General features: G+C 42.7%; 3 protein-coding genes across 6 annotated transcripts; all 3 read left to right on the top strand.

Moving 5' to 3' along the window:
• Window positions 1–1,577: 1,577 nt before the first annotated feature.
• On the top strand, window positions 1,578–25,042 carry LOC112575016. Of its 3 annotated transcripts, none has more exons than XM_025256498.1 (11): window positions 1,578–1,849; window positions 19,045–19,290; window positions 19,502–19,678; window positions 20,122–20,278; window positions 20,745–20,889; window positions 21,343–21,452; window positions 21,923–22,042; window positions 22,684–22,824; window positions 23,836–23,947; window positions 24,220–24,527; window positions 24,901–25,042. In XM_025256498.1, exons 1-10 carry the CDS (start codon window positions 1,817–1,819, stop codon window positions 24,293–24,295), a joined length of 1,317 nt encoding a protein of 438 aa, XP_025112283.1. In that variant the 5' UTR covers window positions 1,578–1,816; the 3' UTR covers window positions 24,296–24,527; window positions 24,901–25,042. The 3 variants fall into 3 exon arrangements, with proteins under 3 accessions (XP_025112283.1, XP_025112282.1, XP_025112281.1); XM_025256497.1 differs by having other exon boundaries at window positions 1,580–1,822; window positions 19,015–19,290; XM_025256496.1 differs by lacking the exon at window positions 1,578–1,849 and adding an exon at window positions 16,432–16,560 and having other exon boundaries at window positions 18,948–19,290.
• LOC112575013 lies at window positions 1,890–7,653 on the top strand. The gene is made up of 10 exons (XM_025256491.1): window positions 1,890–2,097; window positions 2,703–2,879; window positions 3,428–3,584; window positions 4,201–4,351; window positions 4,807–4,916; window positions 5,395–5,514; window positions 5,598–5,738; window positions 6,236–6,347; window positions 6,610–6,916; window positions 7,004–7,653. Exons 2-10 carry the CDS (start codon window positions 2,763–2,765, stop codon window positions 7,250–7,252), a joined length of 1,464 nt encoding a protein of 487 aa, XP_025112276.1. The 5' UTR covers window positions 1,890–2,097; window positions 2,703–2,762; the 3' UTR covers window positions 7,253–7,653.
• Window positions 7,916–16,833, top strand: LOC112575012 (kinesin light chain 4-like). Of its 2 annotated transcripts, XM_025256489.1 has the most exons (11): window positions 7,916–8,072; window positions 9,794–10,139; window positions 10,343–10,519; window positions 11,738–11,894; window positions 12,248–12,392; window positions 12,626–12,741; window positions 13,220–13,339; window positions 14,260–14,400; window positions 14,783–14,894; window positions 15,445–15,751; window positions 16,255–16,833. In XM_025256489.1, the coding sequence occupies exons 2-11, from the start codon at window positions 9,858–9,860 to the stop codon at window positions 16,501–16,503; spliced, it is 1,806 nt and encodes a 601-aa protein (XP_025112274.1). In that variant the 5' UTR covers window positions 7,916–8,072; window positions 9,794–9,857; the 3' UTR covers window positions 16,504–16,833. The 2 variants fall into 2 exon arrangements, with proteins under 2 accessions (XP_025112274.1, XP_025112275.1); XM_025256490.1 differs by lacking the exons at window positions 7,916–8,072; window positions 9,794–10,139; window positions 10,343–10,519 and adding an exon at window positions 10,745–10,855.
• Window positions 25,043–25,100: the final 58 nt, after the last annotated feature.

Here is a 25,100-nt window from a genome sequence, read left to right on the forward strand (position 1 = left end):
CGCAACACCACAACCCGCTATCGGACCCGGTCCTGGGCATCCCTTTCCAGTTGGGACCATGTCATGCAGCTGTCTCCGCCTCTCTGTGAACTGATCTCCTCCACGTCCTGTCTGGGTCTCCCAACCCTGCGCCTCCCCTGTGGGTTCCAGCCCAGAGCTTGTCTTGTTAAATCGTCGTGGCTTTCGTAAGGTGTGACCATCCAGCCCCACTTCTGCTTCTTGATGTCTTGGCTGGCAGGTTTTTGGTTGGTTCTCTCCCACAGGTCTGTATTGGAGATCTTCTCAGGCCATCTGATGTTGAGGATGTGGCGCAGTCATCTGTTGACGAATGTCTGTATCTTGTTGGTGATGGTGTTTGTCACACGCCATGTCTCAGATCCAACTACATGTGGAATGTATTACAGAGTCTGACCGTTTCATTTACCTGGCAGGAAAGATGGAGGTATAGATCAAAATGTAAAATAGCCTTGGTTGATGGCTCAGCTGGAAACTCCCGAATATCCTCCCTCCCATATCCCTCCCCTCCATTCCCTCACGTCAGCGACACAAGTTTCTACTGGTCTGAGTATCTGGACTAGTGAATGTACTCGCCATGAACCTGGAAGATAAACCCTTGTTACCGGAAGTCATCTTGGTTATAAACCAAAACAGTTAAGGTCATTAAGACGGGTTGTTAGTGGTGCATTTCGCTGTTAGTAATAATAATACGATTTCTATATTGCCTTCCCCACTGTCAATGTGGACTCAAAATACTTTAATAATAATAAGAACAATAATAAGGATCAGCATCATTATTATTGCTAGGGGCACAAGGTCGTCAATTCTGGAGTGGAGAAAATATGAGTAATCATGAGGTTGAGTTGTGAACGATATAACAACGACCACGACGAGTTCATGGCATTTAAAAAAAAAATTAACACTCAAGACATTTCCCTCCATCCAGTCAGCCGATACATTCTAACGTAGACAACAACTGACAGAAAGAATTTGTGGGGGTGGGGGTCCAAGTTTAGGGCTGGTACACAAATCGTAAGAGCTGTGTGTTTAAAGAATTTTTAATATCGGATAGAGAAAGGTATGTTGTTCCAGGTTGCAGGGTCAAGACAGCAAAACTTTGGTCCCTTTTTGAATTTCTCATTGCTTTCAGCCACCTACACTTCTACACATCGTTACTGTGAGCCATGTACATCTATACATTATATAGTTCTATATCTCTTTGACTGTGAATCTTCAGCTCAACTTGCCATCACTAGTGACCATCTACATTTTAGACATTTCAATATCTTACTGTGAACCATGGACATTTTTCTACATTTCGTCATCTTCCTGCTGTGCTGTCAACGTGGGTGAAGCAGATCCGGGTTTTTCTGTCGAATATCGCAGTGAGATAACACGGCAAGAACAAATAAGATGAACCTAAAATAGACACAGGGTGTCGGCGGTCAGTCGTGTGTTTGTGTTTGTGTGTTATAACGCTTATCGTAAGAGATTTTCCGCAATACCAGGATGTTGCGTGGTGTAAAACAAACATAGGAGGTTGTTTTCGAGAGCAATCCTCAGTGGACTTTTTAACTCACAAGCCAGTGATCCCATGTAGCGTTCTTTTATATTAACAACCAACGGCAGTTCACAATAATATCCAGTTCAGTTTCATGTTAACACCAAATGATGTATACCATCATTGTGGTATAGTAATTAGAGTATACAGGTCGTAACAATCGTGTCTAACAATCTAAGTTGTCACGTGTTCAGAGTCAGCAAGGTGAGCACATTTTCCAACCAGACAAGCTCGTGCGAGAAAACCCTCGCCTAGACGATGGAGATGGCTGAGGAAAACACCGACGAGCAGGTGAGAGAGCTGGCGCGGTTGCTACAGGCCGGCGACTTCTCACAGGTGGCGCTACAGGTCGTGATGGACTGCCGCCAGCAGCAGCAGCAGCAGCAACAACAAGATGATAAACGGATGCAGACCTTGCTTCATATGCTCACCCATTACTGCCCGCAGACGCGGGAGGTCAAGGGGTCATTGCAGCGGAACCTCGCACCAGTGCTTCTGCCCCCGCCAGGTGTCTGGGACACGTGGTGACGGACGATCAGGTAAGACATGAGGGGGTTAACTGTTTGCATAGTGAGGGTTTATATAAAAAAAATTCATTTTTTCTGGGAAAAGACAGTATACTGATTATCGTTATTCCAAGAACTGACCTACTTAAATCCAGACTGAAATACTCATTGAACGTTTTTTAAATGGCTTCCCTTCTCATCTCCAGCAAATAAACTCTAACCTGTTTCCGACAAGAATTACTGAAATACCATATTCATTTTTCAAAGCCTCTTTTAACAGTTGGCGAGACTAGCACCTAGATATGCTTGCAAATTCAAAGACTTAAACCGTTTAAATTCCTTCCTATTGCAGGACCACCCCCTTCACCCTTAAATATCTATATGATTATCGTATTCCTCCCCTATTTCAAGCACATTAGGATGAAAACTCTAACAAAATTAACTAAACTTCACTGAATTGACTTCATGGATTGATGTTGCGCTGTTGCATGTAACTTTTAACTTAATAGCAACGCAAATCACATTGTTCACACCACACTCACTTGTCCAACCCGCTGACTGGACTGTTGAGTGCACGTGACTGAATGCACTTAACGCTGTCTTGACGTTTGATTGGACTAAACCGCTGACGTCACCAGGCCAGGCTACGCGTGGTGACGTTCCTTGGAAACGTACTGGAGCATGCGCAGACCAAGCTGATGATGGAGTCGCAGCAGACCGTGGTGGGTTACGTCGCCGGCGACTGGCCTCGTCTGGAGCGGGTGCTGCGGCAGGCCATCCATTGCACGAGAGACACGTACCCGGCTTTTCTGCAGGTAAGCGTTCACTACCCTGACAGGTGAATCCTTGTCAGTCTGTCTTGGATCACTCCTGTGAATGTTTACACCTGCGTGTCCTCGTTCCAGGGTAGACGGCTCACTTTCATTGGTTATCTGATGTATCGCACGTCTTCGTCCTCTGTTTCTTTGCATTTTTTTTTTCTTTTGAGGAAGGTCTAGTTGAGAGAAAGGTATGCGGACTGTCTGAGTAAGAATATTCGGCAAAAGGTCAGGAAGGAACTGAAGTTTTATCTGAAAACGTAAGAACGGAATTTTTTCTCATCATTAGGATTGTTCAAATCTCCAATAAGCTTGAAAACGCTTCAAAACATTAAGATGGTTTCGTGAGCGTTTCGACCATTCCTTCAGTCTTTGAAACCACTTTGCTTTCATTTCTTTTTATTATTCCTGCTTCTGAGGTTGTAGGGAATGACGCTGGTGTATTTGCTTCAATGTCGTTGTTGCTGTTATTACAACTGCTAACACATTTTTCCTAGTTACAGTTAATGTCTTGCCGCTGTTTAACGCAGACGACATGTCGACAGGTGGCGCTGGCAGCGGACAGACTACTCGTCAGGTGTTTCCCCAAAGAGGCAAAGAAGTTTTTGGAGGACATGGCTCACGCTGCCGAGATGTTCGGGACGTCACGTGACCATGCCGTGCTGTGGGGCTTGACGGGAAATGCTATGAGCCAAATCGAAGGTTTGTAATTAGTGAGACAACAAAAGATGTATTTATCCCATCTCCCATATTGCGTCAAGCGTTAAAACCACCAATCGAATGTCTGAAAATGTTAATTTCTAAAAAATAAATAAATAAATAAATAAATATTACTGGTTTCTTGGTAGAAATGATCTTATATATGATTCTTTGATAATCAAGCTTCCTTTGAAAGCTATAAGCCTGTAGAACATAGAAACATTTTTATTCAAACAGATACATCTCTAACAACTCCGACTAGTCAAAAGCTGATAAAAATTTCATTGGAGCTTATCCCTTTTTGGTGTACTGTCTTAAATATCAAAAGAATCATCGGCACCTAAAAACCAAAGCCTGGATTTTTATATTACGGTATAAAACTTCAGGCAGTTTGATTTGTTAAAGCAGCGAGACAAGGTTTAGTTTTCTTGAGCTGTCTTCAGGGCACATATTAGTGTTTGTATCCTTGTATGAGACATAATTCAGACATATTCACATCTTCGACAATATGTGTTCGATTAAAATCGTTTCTAAAAACGAAACAGAAATGAAACCTAAAGGTGACGAGGACAGACTGTTGGGTGCCGGTATTTATTTTTCACATTCGTTTATCTTCCAGGCACAGACTGGGACGAGGCTCTTGGCCGAGTGAGAGATTCCGTCAGCAAACTGTCAGAAGCAGAGCCTTGTGTACATTACGCGCGAATGTTGTTTGACCTCGGTCTTATACACTTCCGCCTGGGTCAACATGATGAAGCTTATAGGTATCTTGTCGTATTTAGAGCATAAAATATACGGGGACTTCATTTGGGGTCGTTAAGAGATTTGCATGTGTGCATTGACGAAACACATTTCCGTTACTCTTTTAGGTGTTAGCCATAGCGCAGAAAAACACTCACTAATATCCCAAACACCCACTTATCTCACAAACACTCACTTATCTCACAAACACCCACTTATATCATCTATTGATATCTCAAACACACATGGTTTCGCTGCTGCTCATTTGAGACACGGTAACTAGGTCAGGTGAATCATATTCATATAGGTGACGTCACTGTTTTGACCTCTGAACTTGATGCTGTCGGTAGGTATGTATCTGAAGAAGGGACGAGACTTGGGGTTCATTCTCTCAGAAATATCATCTTGCACACTAGTCAGCTCAGTCATTTGACAAATAAACGCCTTGTGCCCTGCGCCGTGGTGGCCTCTGTTGACAGGTGCTGAGCATGGCGAGGAACGTTTCTGAAGAGTCTGCCCACGTGGAAGATTCACAGGTGGTGTACTTCCCCATCAGACTTCGCTGCTACCTGTCCATGCCATTAATATTTAAAGGTGAACGTCAGCTTCAACTGAAGTATTAGTAGCAATACTAAGGCACCACTATAACACACAAACACACACACAGATTATGACAAAAGTGGGTGGACAATGAGTAATACGGTTCACGGCGCTTTTTATTTTTGTTATTTTTTCATTACTTCATTGAATAAATGGAAGGAGCATCGAGCAAGCCTTTATGGACATTGATGTTCAGTGGAATGTGTTACTTTGTGTGATAGATTCAGTGACAAGTTTTAGGAATACATACATTCTTGTGAAGTACTTACTTTTGGCCCATTGTGTGTGTGAGAGAGTGAGTGGGGAAGAATTATATGCAGCTATCGATACAAATTTTAGTTATTAAGATAATTTTTTGTATCAAACGTTTGGCTAGTTGACAATATATAATACGTCAGATATGTATTTGTGTCATATAAATATAGAACATGTATCAAGAAATGTTGTAGAGACCATTATCTTGTCTTGGTAGGTAACCTGGAAGAGGCAAAGAATTTGGTGGAAGAAGCTCTGGAGCTATGTTCCCAGCTCACGACCTATCATCCAGACAGAACCACACTGCTTAACAACCTTGGTCTCATCTACGAACGCAGTGAGTGTCTAGGCTCTTAACAACCTTTATTACTGATTTTAACCTAAAGGGCATGTAATACTTGTGTTATTTCATGTTAACAGGCAGTGACAATCAGGACCTGGCGCTGCATTATTACCGACAATCTCTGCAGGAAAGGAGAGGGCTCCCCAGCATGGCGCCTACAGACCTGGTTCCTACGCTTGTCAACGTTGGCATGCAGTACAGCAGGAGAGGACATTATGGTAAGACACCCATCACGTGACCTGTACGATTAATAGTCAACCCTGGCACAGACTACATTCATAGCCCCTAGCGGCCAATAGCTCTACATCAAAGATAATTTTGTTTTGTCGTTTTAACCTTCTTAAAATGTTTTGTGTACTTGCATTAATTTTAAAGGCAACGTTAAGGGTTCACGGACAATAACTCCACCAGTCTAAAAAGTGAACTACTAATTACCTCCCTTCTCCCGAAGAATTAGTCTTTAAAGATAATTTCAGTGATAATAACATCACTTGAACTGATAATCCCCAAGAAGGAAAGATGTCTCCATACATGTCTTTCAGTAATTCCAAAACTACACTTGAATGGACACTTATTATGCTACTTAAACAAAATCTAATAGGAAAACACATATTTGTTTATTGGTGTCGTGCATGTACACATGTGCGATTACATGTGTGGATTTGTGTGTATGCATTCGCGTGCTTGACTGCTTGTGTTGCATTCATTGGTACAGAGAAGGCAATGGCGCACATACAAGAAGCCTTGAAGATCCGGGAACAATACGGGTGTCTACACTACAACACAGCCTTAACCCAAACGAGTCTTGCGCAAGTCTGCATCTTGAGGTGACTATGGACACCTCCTCTAAAAGTCGGTTCCGATAATTGGTTGCATGCGTGGTCTTTAAACCAAGTCTTAAATCGCTGGCTTGAGGTGCAAGTCGACATTGCTAAGTGTGCAACTGACCCACGGTGCCTCATATCACGTTCATTCATGACTTCTTGTTGCTTTTTTCTTTTTATCTTTTTATCATCAACATTGAAATTATCGACGAGTCTGACGTCGGAACTCACATTTCACCCCATGATGCAACCTATTTTAACACAGACACGACTTCCAGAGTGCAGCGGGCTATTTGCTGAAGTCCAGAAGCATCCTGACAAAGTGCACTCCCCAGCATGAACTTCGCGGTCACGTGTCACTGCTCTTAGCCCATGTGTACGTCACACCGCCCCTCTATGACGCCGGCCAGGTGAGTCACTACCTGCAGGAGGTGCTGGAGGTGCTTGATGTCAGGCAGCAGAGTCGCAGCTCGTCAGGCACGTTGATGGTGTTGTCATGTGCGGAGCATTGCATGCAGCTGGGCGGCTGGCGTTGGAGCGAGATGGACCCCTACCTGAAGGTGGTTGAACAGGTGGGTCGTGTCACAAAACTCGTAACTCCGCTTATTTGCGTTCATCGTCTCGCCTCTACTGTCTTTTTTGTTTGTTATTTTTTGTAGCTGCTGACACAGTTTAAAGGCGACCTGTCTCCACAGCTCAAGGAACACCACGCCATCTTTGAAAAAGTCAAGAAACTCGAAGGACAAGGGGACACCATCAGGGCCGAGCAGCTGGAGGAACTGACGTCACACGTGGTGGCCGCCTGTCATTTTTGCAACATATTTTACGACGATAAAGACTTCAGAGAACTGTGGAGACGAGTGGAGATGAACATAGATGACCAAAGCAGAGTTTCTGACCTCACGTAACAGCTGTGGACACCAAAGACTGTCCTGCCTGGTGTGGACTTCCAGCCTCGTTTCCAGATGTGCTTTTTAAAAATTAGTTTAATAAAAGGAACAAATCTATGCTACATACATGGTGCAGCAGGGGGCGGAGTTAAGTTAGTCACATGAAAGTAACAGACGCTGTACGATGGCGGCTGTCATTATAAACAAGCTGTGCCATGACATTGCACCTGGTGGTGGCGACAATTTTTAGAACTGATTTAGTGTCACAAGACACTTACAGTTTGATGCATGGGAGACGGAGGACATGTGGACTGGCTAATGCACAATAATTACAAACAGGAAGTCTAGTCAGCGCCGGGTGTAGTTTAAATTTCATGAGAGTAATGTGAAGCCGTGGAGTGAAGATGAATTTCCCACTGTTTGTACATGCATTCTGTAGGAGCAATCCATTATTATCTTGACAAACAGAATTTTCTGCATTTTTTTTTTTTGGTGGATGAAGTATTTTAATAAACTCTGCTCTACTTGATTCCTGTGTTGTGATTATCTGGCACCACAACCTCTAACAATAGCGCCAACACATTCACTGCACAATGACTCATTTAGCGATGCTTTTCCCGAGAAAGGCCAACCACGCAATGGCCACACGAGTGTTGCTTACTGCGCATGCCCATTCACACTTCCGGCTTGTCGTTAGTCGATAATTGGCTTGTACACAACAATCGAGCCACGACAAAGGGCGCTTGTGCCACGTATGTAGGGAACAGTCTTTCAGAAGAGTTCTTTGATTTCTGCTATCAGCTTGCAATTTCAGAAAATATTTTTTGGAAAAGTAAAGGTAAGGCACCTCAGACTTTCTCTCTTTCGTGTAATGATGTTTATTTGTTTACATCCCCCCACACACACACTGAAGGTGAACACAGTGATTTACATGCATTATATGGACATTCATTATGTTACCACCATCCATCCAGCACAGAAAGACGAGGTTGGCGACATAAAGAGTGTATACAAAGATGTGCTCCATAACATGTAGACAATGAGAGAGAGAGAGTGGCTAACACGAGGACTTTTCTCCACCAGACGATTACTTTTGACAAGATGTTACATTTACTTAATTAATCCAGCAACTTTATACCACCCTACCCAGCTAGTTATGTGGAATCAACATCTTAACAACGTGCATCACTCACCTTTGACCCTGGAACCCGTTTCTACACCCCCACCGCTCCCTGTTGGTTCGGGTGTCTTGGTTCAGATTTCATTTCGGGGATCGGTGTTCTTTTTATACAATCAACGCCTTCGTAACAGAACCGGGCTGAAACATTTTTTTCGGCCACATTGCCGTCAGCTGTGTCGTTATTTTCTATTTTTGTTTTATATTGAATATATATTGGCGTGGCGACCCTGTGATTTGGCGGCTTGGTGCAGGTGCCCCTGCCACTATGCCCCCTTTCCTTCGTATCTACACGTCAGTGATACAAGTTTCCACTTGTCTGAGGGACTCGTGACTGTACTCAGCTCAAACCAGGAGGACAAACCGTTGTTGCCAGAAGTCGACAGTCGTTTCGATTAACAACGGAAGGAGATAAGACCATAGGGACGCTCAGACGGATAATTTTACATCTCTTTGATTTTGAATCTTCAGTTCAACTTGACATCGCTAGTGACCATGTGCATGTTCTTACATGTCAACATCTTCCTGTTGTGCTTTCAGTCCCAGTGTGTAAACAAGATCCGGGTTTTTGTTGTGTAGCTAAGATAACTTGACATTAAGAGGGAGGTTAAACAAACACAGGCTGTCGGTGGTCAGTTGTGTTTTTTTCACGGGTAGGGGGTTTGATAACCCTTATCTCACTAGCTTTCCTGCGCAGTAGACAACGGGTGTTTGCGAGAACAGTCCTCACTGGAATTTTAAACACACAGGCAGTGATTGCATGCAGCGATCTTTAGTATCAACCACCTGCCATTTCACAGCAACATCCAGTTCAGTTTCATGCTAACACCAAATTCTACTTGATTCAACGTCCAGAGACGGTAGTTATAAATAGAGGATAAGTCTTTGCCCTGTGGGAAAATGGGAAACCCGATGAAAATCGTCCTGTTTCCAATGTTAAAACCTAACGGGAGCTATTTCATGTTACTTTACCCCAGGGCATCTTTTCCACCTCCTTATAATTACGGTTCATTGTCTGGGGTCTGAATATCGGTTTATAATTATATAGAAAAAGACGCTTGTCTTTGAGTTCCCTGTGTTGCCCTAGGGCAAAGACTTACCCTCGCTTCATAGTTACCGCTCCAGAGATATTTCGCGTTAACATCCGGTGCTATTTCATAGTAATATCAGTGTTATGTTATATTAATATCCTGTGTTACCTCATTTTATTATTTAGTGCTTACTTTTATCATTTTTGTCGACGACGAGGACGACGACGACCACCACCATATTCATTTACGCTTTACATGTCATCAACATTCATTTATGAATATAATTTATTATCACTTGAATATACGAATCATAACAATCGTGTCTAACAATTTAAGTTGTCACGTGTTCAGAGTCAGCAAGGTGAGCCAGCTTTTCCAGCCAGACAAGCTCGTGCGAGAAAACCCTCGTTAGACGATGGAGATGACTGAGGAAAAGGACACCGACGAGCAGGTGAGGGAGTTGGCGCGGCTGCTACAGGCCGGCGACTTCTCACAGGTGGCGCTACAGGCCGTGATGGACTGCCGCCAGCAGCAGGAGGATGATGTAAAGAATGCTGGGAGGATGCAAACCGTGCTTTATATGCTCACCCACTACTGCCCGCAGACGCAGGAGGTCACGGGGTCATTGCCGCAGAACGTTGAGTCACTGCTTCTGTCCCCCACTATCCGACTGAGTCACATGGTGACGGACGACCAGGTAGGATATGAGAAGGTAACCGTTAGCTTAGCAAAAAAAAAATTATCACTGAAATTCTCGAGAAATAATTCTCCGAGGCTTCTTTTTAAAAAAGAAAAATTAGGATACATATATTTTCTTTGATTAAACAGTGTACGTGAGGCTTTCTGCAAACGTTTCTAACTTGTCTACCCTTAATAATAATAAACCGCTGACGTCACCAGGCCAGGTTACGTGTGGTGACGTTCCTTGGAAACGTACTGGAGCATGCGCAGACCAAACTGATGATGGAGTCGCAGCAGACCGTGGTGGGTTACGTCGCCGGCGACTGGCCTCGTCTGGAGCGAGTGCTGCGACAAGCCATCCATTGCACGAGAGACACGTACCCGGCTTTTCTCCAGGTAAACTGTTACAAAACTGCTGCACAACACAAAAAGGTTTCAAGCGGACGAAAGGCTTATCGTTCCTCGACAGCTTACATATAGCTCATAGCTCAGTTAATAGTTACATAGCTCATAGCTCAGTTAATTTAAAAATAACATTTTGTATGTATTGTCACATATCAGTCCGTGCCTCCATGTTTTAAAGTCAATTTAATCCCTTCGCTGTTTATAAATTACAATGGTAAATAACATGTATTGATGAGTGAGAGCGTCAGCGAGGAAAGGGAGATCACTCTAGCGAAAAAGAGAGGGGCGCAGACGACATTGGCGGACATGAGAGTGGAAGGATGTCGTGTGAGTGTTAATGTGAGCGTATATGCTAGAAGTAATTTTTTGCCTAGCCAAGGTTTTTTTTTTTTTTTCTGTTTACGAGCGATTGAGGTAGGTAGCGCCCTTGTGATCGACGATTCGTCTAGATCTGATCTTTTTGCTTTCGGTGAAGCGCCCAGCAGTGTGTAGACAGTGTGTACAGTGTGAACTGTGTGTACAGTCGGCTTCTTGTCGCCAACAAAATGTAAATGAGATCTATGAGTAAAGTACTAAATGACTGCTGGTGCGATTATTAACCACATGATAAGAATTGAGATTAAGAGTGGAGGTTATGATTAAGAATTAAAATTAAGAGTTATTTAAGTGTGATTGATCGGGGAAGACCCCGGATTGTAAACATTGCATGTGCCCATAACTGTTTCGCCGATAGAATATTGTATTGAGGCGGATTATTATTTATGCATATGTGTCTTGAAGTTTGTGAAATCCTGAGCCATTCAGCAACTCATTAACATCTTGTGGACAGCCTCGGGCAATCGTGTTGTGTGTGAACGAACGCGTACGGACGTCGTGTGTGTGTGTTGAGAGAGAGAGAGCGGCGTCCGTGACATGTATAGGCATGCCTTACACGTCCAACTCAAGCAAGAACAGTATCTTTTCTCGTGAAAAATGGGATTGAGACCGTTTAAAAGAAATTTTTAGAGACTGATAGTTTCGGTCATTTCTTCAGTCTTTGAAAACGCTTTGCTGTCATTTCATTTTCCGTGTTCCTGCTTTTGAAGTTGTGATTAATGACGCTGCTGTATCTGTTTCGATGTCGTTGTTGTTATTATTACAGCTGCTAACACATTTTCGTAGTTACAGTTAATGTCTTGCCGCTGTTAAACGCAGACGACATGTCGACAGGTGGCGCTTGCAGCGGACAGACTACTCGTCAGGTGTTTCCCCAAAGAAGCGAAGAAGTTTTTGGAGGACATGGCTCACGCTGCCGAGATGTTCGGGACTTCACGTGACCATGCCGTGCTGTGGGGCTTGACGGGAAATGCTATGAGCCAATATGAAGGTCTGTTGTTATGGAGATAAGAAAACTTTCCCTATATTTAGCCTTTAGAGTTAAAAGCTCCAGTTGAATGCCTGGGAAATGTTTACTAATAAAATAATGCACGTTACTGGTTTATGTGTAGGATTCACTTTATTATTCTTTATAAACTACGTTTATTTTGAAAACTTTAAGCCGGTAGTAAATAGGAAGAATTTGAAACAAGCAGATACATAACGCTATCTTCAATAACTGGTCAAAAGTTAAAGGGCCCTGTATTGGAGTAATCCCTCTTTAAATGCCGCAGTCGTATTATAGCAAAACCTAGAGAAAATTTGGTATTTATTTTTATTTTTTCACTTTCTTTTATCTCACAGGCACAGACTGGGACGAGGCTCTTGGCCGAGTGAGAGATTCCGTCAGCAAACTGTCAGAAGCAGAGCCTTGTGTACATTACGCGCGCATGTTGTTTGACCTCGGTCTTATACACTTCCGCCTGGGTCATCATGATGAAGCTTATAGGTATCTTGTCCTACTTAATCTGAATCAATAAGCATCTGCAATTTTTAATGTTAGCCTACGAACATGCCATTGAGCAGAAAAACACCCGTTGATGCTGACGTCACCGTTCTGACCTCTTTCTGAACTTGATGTCGGGTCATCCTCTCAGGATTATCCTCTTGAACACTACTTAACTAAAAAAACAAGCGTCATGTGCCCTGTGACCTTTCACCCATGGTAGTACCTGTTGACAGGTACTTCAACATGGCGAGGGGCCTTCCTCCAGACGCTGATCATGGGGATGAATCACAGGTGGTGTACTTCCCCATCAGACTTCGCTGCTACCTGTCATTGCCATTAATCTTTAGAGGTGAGCAGACATCAGTACTGCGTGAACTGAAGTATTAGTAGCAATACTAGTGCATCACTGGCTATATAAAAGTATGCATGCTATACATATTCACACTATACATATATACACACATAAAGGTTGTGACGAAAGCATGTTTACAACATGTTTACAAACGAGTCATGGTACTTCTGATTTTTGTTATATTTTCATTATTTCGTTAAATGAGCAGAAGGAGCATCGAGCAAGCATTTAAAGACATTGATGTTCACTGGAATCTGTGTTACTCTGTGTCACAGCTTCAGAGACAAGTTCCAGGAATGTTGGGACATTACTTTTTTGGCCCTATATATATATATGTGTGTGTGTGCCTTTTGTGTGTGTGTGTGTGAGTCATTTATATATTTCTTTAAAGACATTTTACTTATTTTATGTTTGCGTCATGTAGATATTTCATATGTATAAAGAAATTGTAGAGACCATTATCTTGTCTTGTTAGGTAAACTGACAGAGGCAAAGAAGATGGTGGAAGAAGCACTGGAGCTATGTTCCCAGCTCACGACCTATCATCCAGACAGAACAACACTGCTTAACAACCTTGGTCTCATCTACGAACGCAGTGAGTGTCTAGGTTCTTAATAAACTGTTGTGACACAGCAAACGAAACATTCGTGACATTATGGACGTTTATTGCTGTCGATTGCTGTCGGTCTGCCGAGACCAACGCTTAGCCTCTTGCGAAGTTCTCTGCTGTTAGTCTCCGCGAGCCTTAACAGTGAATGTGACTAAGCCGGAAGCTTTGCAAACACCTGCCAGTTAATCTGAAATGTAAATAAAGCGGAAGCTTTGTCGTCTAATGCCTCGTTTTAGCAGTTAACTGGAAAAAATCGTCTGCTAGCAGTCCAGTAATACTAGTTCGTGACGGATCTGCTGTTTAAAATGTGTCACTAACATGGTAATCAAAAAGTTTGTTTTAATAATAATAGTACTTACTAATCCTACTCGCAAATAAATGGTCAATAGAACTCAAAGTAAGGATTACCGTAAAGTTGATTTTATTATAGAGCGGTTAGAAGTTCCGGTAGGCCCTCGCTATCAAGATGGTGTGTCGTCAACAAACTACTTCTTGGTCTCGGTAATAAAATACTCAAACTTACACTGAAGCTCTTCGTGTGTCTGTCGTTTATTCTTCACTAGCATCTGAATATATTTTTTATTAACTATTTAAAAGGCATTCAGAAGATGGATGCCACGCCCAAACAAACGTGACAGAACGAAAAGAGTGAGTGAGCGAATGAGAAAAGAAATTGAATGAAAGTCTCTAATACATAAGTGGTGTTCTGTATACCTGTTCTGGAAAAGGCCTATGGTTAACCTTAACCTCGATTTATCTCACCTGTATTTATTTATTGTCAAAACATAGGGCATAGAATTCTAGTCAGCTGTTGATGAGCAAATGATGATGATGACAAGGACGACGACGACGATTTTGATTTTAACCTAAAGGACATGTAATACTTGTGTTATTTCATGTAACAGGCGGTGATAATCAGGACCTGGCGCTGCATTTTTACCGACAATCTCTGCAGGAAAGGAGAGGGCTTCCCAGCATGCCGCCTTCAGACCTGGTTCCTTTGATTATCAACGTGGGCATGCAGTACATCAGAAGAGGACGTTTAGGTAAGACACCCATCACGTGACCTCTAAGCCGTCTAAGGTTTATAGGCGACCCAGGCACCGCCTACACTCTGAGCCCCTAGCGGCCAAATGTTGCTCTACATCAAAGACAATTCCAGATTTACTTCCATTACAAACATATGTAGAGTTACTAAGTTGTTTTGACCTTTTAACTTTCGTAGAAAGTTGTGTTTACTTACATTTATTTTAAAGGCAGCGTAAAAGGTTTACGACCAATAACTCTACACGTCTACGTAAATTCGAACTATTGTGTCCCTTCCTACTCCTGAAGAATTTGTCTTTAAAGAACAACCCGAGTGCAACCAGTGTGTGTGTATAAACTCCTCTGCGTGCGTGACGGCTTGTGTTGCATGTATTATTACAGACGAGGCAATGGTCCACCTTCAAGAGGCATTGGAGATTCGGAAACAGTGTGGATGGCTGCACTACAACACAGCCTTAACCCTAAAGAACCTCGCGCGAGTCTGCATCTTGAGGTGACTATCGACACCTCTATTAAAAGTCGTTTCCAGTGGTTTATGTACAGTCTGAGCTCGCTGGTTTGATTGCAACGTGTGGATCTTAATAGTTGAGTAGAACGCTTGGAAACCAATGGGTTGAAACTCCTTTTCTAGATTTTACATGCACGCGAGCCAATGGATAATTTTGGAAGATGTGCGGAAAGATGTGGGCCTCATGCCAAGTCCGATTAAGGATCTCTCATGTAACCGACCCCAAAGGTGTAACATCCTGAGGAAACAAAGGAAGAGTCTACGGTCATTCACATTTAGTAAAGACGTTTTATTACATAAATATTCTTTTTGCTTAAAACTCCTTACGGTGTTAACACAAAATGTTTTCGTGTTAACACGTGCAAAGTTTTTATTTTAATTCATTTTTTGTAAGATTTTGCTCTTTTTCTCTCCGTAGTCTCTTTTTATTTAGTTATATATGCTTCTTTTTCCTTCTTATCTTATTTTTTATTAACATTGAAATAATCGACGAGATTGATGTCGGAACTCATTGATTTAACTCGTTTTAACACAGACAAGACTTCCAGGGTGCGGAGGACTATTTGCTGAAGTCCAGGAGCATCCTGGAAAAGTGCACTCCTCAGCATGAACAGCGCGGTCACGTGTCACTGTTCTTGGCCCATGTGTACGTCACACCGTCCCTCTATGACGCCGGCCAGGTGAGTCGCTACCTGCAGGAGGTGCTGGAGGTGCTTGATGTCAGGCAGCAGAGCCGCAGCTCGTCAGGCAAGTTGATGGTGCTGTCATGTGCGGAGCATTGCATGCAGCTGGGCGGCTGGCGTTGGAGGGAGATGGACCCCTACCTGAAGGTGGTTGAAGAGGTGGGTCGTGTCTGTGCGTGTACGTGTGTATAGGTGTGTTTTACTTTATGAGGGCGTATATTTGCTGTGTATGTATATGGGCGCGCTAGTACCTTGCTGCGTGTCCACGTGTTCATACGTTTGTGCATGTGTGGTCTTCTTCCTGTGCGCGTGCGTGCTTCTCTGTGCAGTGATGTCTGCATCAGTGCGCACATGGGTTTATATGTGTATATTATTGCGTATTTTTCTTGCACATGTCTGCGTATGTATGGAAGAGAGAGAGAGGAGATTAAGAAATTAATTTTTAATGTTTTCATAGTTGTGTATGGATAATTTGATACACATAATGTTTGTGGTAATATATGAATATCCAAATATTATTTAGGGCTCACAGAAATGCATGGCTTAGAAACGCCTCCGGTAATATTCACCTGGTGAAAGAAGAGATGTACGAGAAATGCACAAAACTCGTAAATCCGCTTATTTACCTTTATCGTCTCCTCTCTACTGTCTGTTCTTTGTAGCTGCTGAAGCAGTTTGAAGGCGACCTGTCTCCACAGCTCAAGGAGCACCACGCCATCTTTGAAAAAGTCAAGAAACTCGAAGGACAAGGGGACACCGTCAGGGCTGAGCAGCTGGAGGAACTGACGTCACACGTGGTGGCCGCCTGTCATTTTTGCAACATATTTTACGACGATAAAGACTTCAGAGAACTGTGGAGACGAGTGGAGATGAACAGAGATGACCAAAGCAAAGTCTCTGATCTCATGTAATAGTTGTGGACACCGAAGACTCACCTGTCTGGTTCGGACATCCAGCCTCCTTTCCAGGTGTGCTTTTTGAAAATTAGTTTAATAAAAGGAACAAATTTGCGCATGACAGAAATAACAGACCAGAGGGTGAAGTTATGGCTAGTCATATGACCTCAAATCGTCTGCTTCACTATGTCGATATGTGGCGCATTCTTCTGGCGAAGTTTCCACAATAATCCACATAACTCGAACTCTCGAGATGCAAATAAGTAATCTTGAATGTATGTGACTGATTGGACAGTGTGACTACAATGCGTCAAGTGTAGCTTAAAATGAGAAATATGTCTCAATGATGATGACCTTAAAAATTATCATCGGTGACTTTGCTGATGTGTAATGTCTTGGTCATCCAGTCCTTGTTAGCAAAGTCCAAAGCATGTGGCACTGGCAATATTGTATCAATCCTTGAACATCATCAGAACTTGCCAATAATAAAAGACACAATTTCGCGTTACGCTTACAGTCAAACAGTTTCAACAAGCATTCAAACCCCCAGTGCCAACAATGATACCAGTCGCTCCTCAGAAAATAGAAACAGATACGTAGGGACAGTACAAAAAAAAAAAAAAAAAAAAAAAAACAACGTTTATTTACAGGCCCCACATGCGGAGGTTCAGCACAATACAAGCAAAACAGCTACTGGCCAGCAGGAGTAACGACACGGTATCAAATGGTGACCCTCAGTGGTCAGAACTCTACAGACTGACTTGAATCTCTCCAGAATCTCACAAAAGACTTCTTGCCGGTTTACCACCCCTCACTAGCCAGTGATAACTTCCAGAAGCTTCCACGGCTTGAAAGTTTGGTTTTTTCTTTTTTGGTAGATGGGGTATTTTAATAAACTTTACTCTACTTTGGTTTTGATTCCTGTATTGTGATTATCTGGCATCACAACTTCTAACTGAAGTCCCAACACCTTCACTGCACAATGACTCACACGATTAGCGATGTTTTTTCCAAGAAAGAGCCAATACGCAATGGCCACACGAGTGTTGTTTACTGCGCATGCTCACTTACACTTCCGGGTTGTCGTAAGTCGATAATGAGCTTGTACACAACAATCGAGCCACGACAAAGGGCGCTAGTGCCACGCATGTAGAGGACTGTCTTTCAGAAGAGTTCTTTGATTTCTGCTATCAACCTGTAATTTCAGAAAATATTTTGTGGGAAAGTAAACGTAAGGAACCTCAGGCTTTCTCTCTTTTATGCAATGATGTTTATTTGTTAACAACTCTTCCCCCGACACACACACACTGAAGGTGAACACAGCGATTTACATGCGTTATATTGGCATTCATTATGTATCCACCATCCATTCAGGCACAGAAAGACAAGGATGGCGACATAAAGAGGGTATACAAAGATGTTCTCCATAACATGTAGACAGAGAGAGAGAGAGCGGTTAACCTTTCTCCACCAGACGATTACGTTTCATGACGACCAGAATTTTCTTAATTAATCGAACAAGACTCCATCACCCCATCCCCAGCTAGTTATGTGGGATCAACATCTGAACAACGTACATCGCTCACCTTTGACCCTTGAACCCATTTCCTCACCACCACATCTCCCTGTTGGTTCGTTAGGAGCAAGAGTTAGACGTTTCGCAAATGTCTTGGTTCATATTTCATTTCGGGGATCGCTGTTCTTTCTTTACAATCAAAGCCTATGTAACAGAACCAACCGCTTTCTCCTTGAAATAGCCTTGGCTTATCATTCATCCCACTAATATCCTCCCTGCCACCAGGGGCGGCTCCAGGGTCGTGGCGGCCCTGGGAAGAGAAAGAATCGGTGGCCACTTGTCCCGACGATGTCAATAAAACCAAGTGGCGGCCCGTGATATTCTCATTACGGCAGAATGTTATAAAACTATATATAGCTTACTGCGCCGACTCTAGTCACACTAGTAGAGACAGCGGGCTGAAACAATTTTTTCAATAAGAAACAATTTCTTCGGCCACATTGCCGTCAGCTGTGTCGTTATTTTCTCTTTTTGTTTTACATTGAATATATATTGGCGTGGTGGTCCCTGAGATTTAGCGGCCCTGTGGAGGTACACAGTTTGCACCTGTCTAAGGCCCCTCCCATGCTACCATGCCCCCTTTCCTCCGTACTTGCACATCAATGTTCTTACATTTCAACATCTTCCTGTTGTGCTTTCAGTCCCAGTGTGTAAAGCAGTTCCGGGTTTATGTTGTGTAGCGCAGTAAGATAACTTGACAGTAAGGAGGTTAAACAACACAGGCTGTCAGTGGTCAGTTGTGTTTTTTCACGGGAAGGGGGTTAGATAACCCTTATCTCACTAGCTATTCTGAGGAGTAGGCAACGGCAATACCAGGATGATAGAAAACTCACGTGTAAAGGTGTTTGCGAGAACAGTTCTCACTGGACTTTTGAACACACAGGCAGTGATTGCGTGCAGCGACCTTTAGCATCAAGCACCAGTCATTTCACAGTAACTAGACGATGGAGATGGCTGAGGAAAAGGACACCGACGAGCAGGTGAGGGAGCTGGCGCGGTTGCTACAGGCCGGCGACTTCTCACAGGTGGCGCTACAGGCCGTGATGGACTGCCGCCAGCAGCAGGAGGATGATACAAAGAATGCTGGGAGGATGCAAACCGTGCTTTATATGCTCACCCACTACTGCCCGCAGACGCAGGAGGTCACGGGGTCATTGCGGCAGAACGTTGAGTCACTGCTTCTGTCCCCCACCACCCGACTGAGTCACGTGGTGACGGACGACCCGGTAAGATATGAGGGGGGTAATCGTTTGCCTACCAAATATATATATATCACTGAAATTATCGAAAATTAATTCTCTGAGGCTGCTTTCTTTTTTTTAAAGAAAAATTCGAATACATAGATTTTCTGTGACTAGACAGTGTACGTGAGGCTTACTGCAAACATTTCTAACTTGTCTATTCCTATTATTATTATTAAACCGCTGACGTCACCAGGCCAGGTTACGTGTGGTGACGTTCCTTGGAAACGTACTGGAGCATGCGCAGACCAAGCTGTTGATGAAGTCGCAGCAGACGGTGGTGGGTTACGTCGCCGGCGACTGGCCTCGTCTGGAGCGGGTGCTGCGGCAGGCCATCCATTGCACGAGAGACACGTACCCGGCTTTTCTCCAGGTAAACTGTCACAAAACTGCTGCACGACACGGAAAGGTTTCAAGTGGACGAAAGGCTCACCGTTGCCAGACAGCTTAAGTCCTGCTCACAGCAACGTTAATTTAAAAATAAAATTTCGCGTGTATATCCATACTTTATACGTTTAGAAGGTTTATCTGACACTTTAAAAAAATACGGTATCGTTTCTTAGGATGCTGCAAACATGAGATTGAGACAGTTTAAAATTTTTTTTTTTCAGAGACTAAGAGTTTCCGTCATTTCTTCAGTCTTTGAAAACCGCATTGCTGTCATTTCCATTTTCGTGTTCTTGCTTTTGAAGTTGAGGTGAATGACGCTGCTGTATCTGTTTCAGTGTCGTTGTTGCTGTTATTACAACTGCTAACACTTTTTCCTAGTTACAGTTAATGTCTTGCCGATGTTTAACGCAGACGACATGTCGACAGGTGGCGCTGGCAGCGGACAGACTACTCGTCAGGTGTTTCCCCAAAGAAGCGAAGAAGTTTTTGGAGGACATGGCTCACGCTGCCGAGATGTTCGGGACGTCACGTGACCATGCTGTGCTGTGGGGCTTGACGGGAAATGCTATGACCCAATATGAAGGTCTGTTGTTATGGAGACAGGAAAACTTTCTCCGTTTGGTGCCGCAGTCGTAATATTGAAAAACCTAAAGAAAATTTGGCACCTCCAAACGAAAGCCTATATTTTTACAGCACACTATAAAACTTCAGCCAGTGTGCTGTATTCACATCTTCGACGATATGTGCTCTATCGTCTCTAAAAATCACCGACGTGTATAGGTGGACTGCTGTCTGTCTGCCGAGACCAACGCTTAGCCTCGTGAGAACTTCTCCACTGTTAGTCTCGGCGAGCCCGAACAATGAATGTGACTAAACCGGAAGCTCTGTACACACCAGCCTCGTGTTAGTAGTAAACTGGAAAAAAAAATCTTCGGCCAGCAGTCCAGTAATGCAAGTTCGTGCTAAAAATGAAAGAAATGAAAGCTCAGGGTGACGAGGACAGACTTCTGGCTGCCTGTATTTATTTTTCACATTACTTTATCTTCCAGGCACAGACTGGGACGAGGCTCTTGGCCGAGTGAGAGATTCCGTCAGCAAACTGTCAGAAGCAGAGCCTTGTGTACATTACGCGCGCATGCTGTTTGACCTCGGTGTTATTCACCTCCGCCTGGGTCAACATGATGAAGCTTATAGGTATCTTGTCATATAAGGAGCATTGAAATGTACGTGGGCTGCATGTGGGATCGTTGAGAGATTGGCATGTGTGAACAGTCTTGCTTTATTTGTTTCTATCTATAGTTGTCAATTTGTACCCAAAATTCTGTCGTACAAACTAGATTAGCGAGACTAAGTGCAACACAAGGCTTTTTATCCAAAATCTTCCAGACTGTATTTGTTCCAGTCACTGATGATAGAAAAAAAACCTAGCATTACTTAATTTGAGTCAATAGGCACCTGCAATTTTTAATGTTAGGCTACAAACATTCATTTGAGCAGAAAAACACCACTGATGCTGACGTCAACGTTCTAACCTCTTTCTGAACTTGATGTCGGATCATCCTCTCAGGATTATCCTCTTTAACACTACTTAACCGAAAACTAAATGTCATGTGCCCTGTGACATGCCATAGTCCTACCTGTTGACAGGTACTTCAAGATGGCGAGAGGCCTTTCTCCAGACGCTGCTCATGAATCACAGGTGGTGTACTTCCCCATCAGACTTCGCTGCTACCTGTCATTGCCATTAATCTTTAAAGGTGAGCAGACATCAGTACTGCGTGAACTGGAGTATTGGTAGCAATGCTACTGTATCACTAGCTATATACATACACATACTATACATATTCACACTATAGACATACACATACACACATAAAGGTTATGACAAAAGTATGTTTACAACAAGGAATACGTGTCATGTTACTTTTGATTTTTGTTATTGTTTTAATTATTTCTTTGAATGAGCAGAAGGGGTATCGAGCATTTGAAGACATTGATGTTCACTGGAACCTGTGTTACTGTGTCACATCGTCAGGGACAAGGTCCAGGAATGTTGCGACATTACTTTTTGGGTCCTTTATGTATGTGTGTATGCCTCTATGCGTGTGAGTGTGTGTGAGTCATTTGCATATTTCTTTTAAAGACATTTTACTTATTTTGTGTTTGCGTCATGTAGATATATCATATGCATAAAGAAATTTGGGAGACCATTATCTTGTCTTGTTAGGTAAACTGACAGAGGCAAAGAATTTGGTGGAAGAAGCTCTGGAGCTATGTTCCCAGCTCACGACCTATCATCCAGACAGAACAACACTAATTAATAACCTTGGTCTCATCTACGAACGCAGTGAGTGTCTGGGTTCTTAACAACCTGTTGTGACAGCAAACAAAGATTCGTGACATGGGGTAGAGAAGGGGGGGCGCATTTTGAAAGGTTCGTGACAGATCTGCTGTTTAAAATGTGTGACAAGCATGGCGATCAAAAAGGTTTTCTTAAAAAAAAAAATAGTAATATACTAATCCTACTCGTTAATGCCTTGTCAGTAGAACTCAGGATAAAGTCGATTTTATTATAGAACGGTTAGAAGTTCAGGTAGACCTCTTGGTCTCGTTAATTAAACACTCGATTTCATCTTTCCTTTCTTCCTTTATTCTTCACTAGCATCTGAATGTTATTAACTATTTAAAAGGCATTCAGAAGATGGTTGCCACGTTGAAAAAAAAACGCGATAGAACGAAAAGAGCGAGTGAGCAAATGAGAAAAGAAATTGAATGAAAGTATCTAATGCATACGTGGTGTTTTGTATATCTGGATTAGGCATAGGGTTAACCTCCATTTATCTCACCCGTATTTATTTATTGTCAAAGATTAGGACAAAGAACTCTAGTCAGCTGTTGATGAACAAATGATGATGATGATGAGAACGACGGCGATGATGATGATTTTAACCTAAAGGACATGTAATACTTGTGTTATTCCTATAACAGGCAGTGACAATCAGGACCTGGCGCTGCATTTTTACCGACAATCTCTGCAGGAGAGGAGAGGCCTCCTCAGCGTACCACCTTCAGACCTCGTTCCTTTGATTATCAACGTGGGCATGCAGTACAGCAGGAGAGGAAAATATGGTAAGACATCCATCACGTGACCTGTAAGGTTTATAGGTGACCCTGGCACCGACTACACTCCTAAGCCTCTTGCAGCCAAATATTGCTCTACCTCAAAAACAATTTCAGATGTACTTACTTTACAAACATAGATAGAGGTTTAAAGTTCTTTTGTCATTTTAATTTTCGTAGAAAGTTTTGTGTACTTATATTTATTTTGAAGGCAGCGTAAAAGATTTACGGTCAATAACTCTACACATTGGACTCCTATTTCAATCCCTACTCCCGAAGAATTTTTCTTTAAAGAACAACCCGAGTGCAACATTTTTTCATTTATGATCGGGTTAAGTTCATTTAAAAATAATAATTCCCCAAATATGAGTACAGAATTCTGTTTTGTTTTAACGATGTAAGCCTTCAAACATCGGCATTCTCACCTGCCACTAAGGATTGCATCTTTCCTCTTAATTCACCTTCGGTAGAGAACATTATTTTTAGAAATACGTCGCTTTCCTCACTTCTTGCTTTCTAGACAAATGCAGGTGTGCTTAATAGAACAACAATAGAATATTTCTCGGGCCTCCTAGTCATAAAGTACGGAATATGTTTTTATGACACTTTATGCTCTATTTCCAGCGATTTGCACTGAGCACTTTTGTTGTCCTTCAAAAATAAGTTCAGTGATACAAGACTTCTGCATTTTAATATGTCTTAAGCTGTAGGCGGCTAGAGGTAAACATCTATACACTTTTAAAAGTAGTGAACGGTTTTAGCTTCTTTGTTACTTCATAATGACTCCCTTTGACCGATGATCCTCAGGAAGTGGACATAAACAAAGAAAAATCTCTCCTTCATACCTGTCTTTCAATATTTTCTAAAACTACATCTGTTTCTTTAACAACACAATTTTACTAATATATTTATTGTTCATTGATGTATGTTTATGTGTCTGTGTGTGCGATTACATGTTCGGGTTTGTCTGTATGCACTCGTCTGCGTGCGTGACGGCTTGTGTTGCATGCATAATTCTAGTCGATGCAGAGGTCCACCTTCAAGATGCATTGGAGATTCGGAAACAGTGTGGATGGCTGCACTACGACACAGCTTTAACCCTAAAGAACCTCGCACGAGTCTGCATCTTGAGGTGACTATCAACACTTCTATTAAAAGTCGTTTCCAGTGGTTTATGTACAGTCTTTAAGTGTTAAAACTCCTTACGGTGTTAACACAAAATACTAAGACGTGTACAGTTTTTATTTTAATTTTTTATTGTCAGCTTTGTTCTTTTTTTCACCCGTAGTCTCTTTTTATTTAGTTATGTATGCTTCTTTTTTCTTTTTATCTTAATTTTTATTAACATCGAGTAGTCGACGAGATTGATGTCGGAACTTATTGATGAAACTCATTTTAACACAGACAAGACTTCCAGAAGTGCGGCGGACTATCTGCTGAAGTCCAGGAGCATCCTAGCAAAGTGCACTCCTCAGCATGAACAGCGCGGTCACGTGTCACTGTTCTTGGCCCATGTGTACGTCACACCGCCCCTCTATGACGCCGGCCAGGTGAGTCGCTACCTGCAGGAGGTCCTGGAGGTGCTTGATGTCAGGCAGCAGAGCCGCAGCTCGTCAGGCACGTTGATGGTGTTGTCATGTGCGGAGCATTGCATGCAGCTGGGCGGCTGGCGTTGGAGCGAGGTGGACCCCTACCTGAAGGTGGTTGAACAGGTGGGTCATGTATGGGTGTAAGTCTGTGTGTGTACGTGTGTATAGGTGTATTTCACTGTATGTGGGCGTATGTTTGCTGTGTATTGTGTATTTGCTTGCTGTTTGCTCTGTGCGTGATGGGAGAGAGTAAGAGAGAGAGTAAGAAATTAATTCTGAATTTGTACATAGTGGCATATGTATAAGAATAAATACAAATATAATTTTTGTGGTAATATATGATATCCAAATATTATTTAGGGCTGACAGAAATGCAAGGCTTAGAAACGCCTGTAATATGCACCTGGTGAAAGAAGAGATGTACGAGAAGTGCACAAAACTTGTAAATCCTCTTATTTTCTTTCATTGTCTCCCCTGTACTGTCTATTCTTTGTAGCTGCTGAAGCAGTTTGAAGGCGACCTGTCTCCACAGCTCAAGGAGCACCAAGTCATTTTTGAAAAAGTCAAGAAACTAGAAGGACAAGGGGACACCATCAAAGCCGAGCAGCTGGAGGAACTGACGTCACACGTGGTGTCCGCCTGTCATTTTTGCAACATATTTTACGACGATAAAGACTTCAGAGAACTGTGGAGACG

This window comes from Pomacea canaliculata, linkage group LG11 (assembly GCF_003073045.1).
Source record: "Pomacea canaliculata isolate SZHN2017 linkage group LG11, ASM307304v1, whole genome shotgun sequence".
Taxonomy (NCBI): Eukaryota; Metazoa; Mollusca; class Gastropoda; order Architaenioglossa; family Ampullariidae; genus Pomacea; species Pomacea canaliculata.

Coding starts and splice junctions, on each gene's coding strand:
- LOC112575016 (XM_025256497.1), top strand. Junction 20,890..21,342: donor CAACATGATGAAGCTTATAG/GTATCTTGTCAT, acceptor ACCTGTTGACAG/GTACTTCAAGATGGCGAGAG. Junction 23,948..24,219: donor GCACGAGTCTGCATCTTGAG/GTGACTATCAAC, acceptor ATTTTAACACAG/ACAAGACTTCCAGAAGTGCG.
- LOC112575012 (XM_025256489.1), top strand. CDS start 9,858: ATGGAGATGACTGAGGAAAAGGACACCGACGAGCAGGTGAGGGAGTTG. Junction 12,742..13,219: donor ATTGCCATTAATCTTTAGAG/GTGAGCAGACAT, acceptor TTGTCTTGTTAG/GTAAACTGACAGAGGCAAAG. Junction 14,401..14,782: donor CATCAGAAGAGGACGTTTAG/GTAAGACACCCA, acceptor GTATTATTACAG/ACGAGGCAATGGTCCACCTT.
- LOC112575013 (XM_025256491.1), top strand. CDS start 2,763: ATGATGGAGTCGCAGCAGACCGTGGTGGGTTACGTCGCCGGCGACTGG. Junction 4,917..5,394: donor CATGCCATTAATATTTAAAG/GTGAACGTCAGC, acceptor TTGTCTTGGTAG/GTAACCTGGAAGAGGCAAAG. Junction 6,348..6,609: donor GCGCAAGTCTGCATCTTGAG/GTGACTATGGAC, acceptor ATTTTAACACAG/ACACGACTTCCAGAGTGCAG.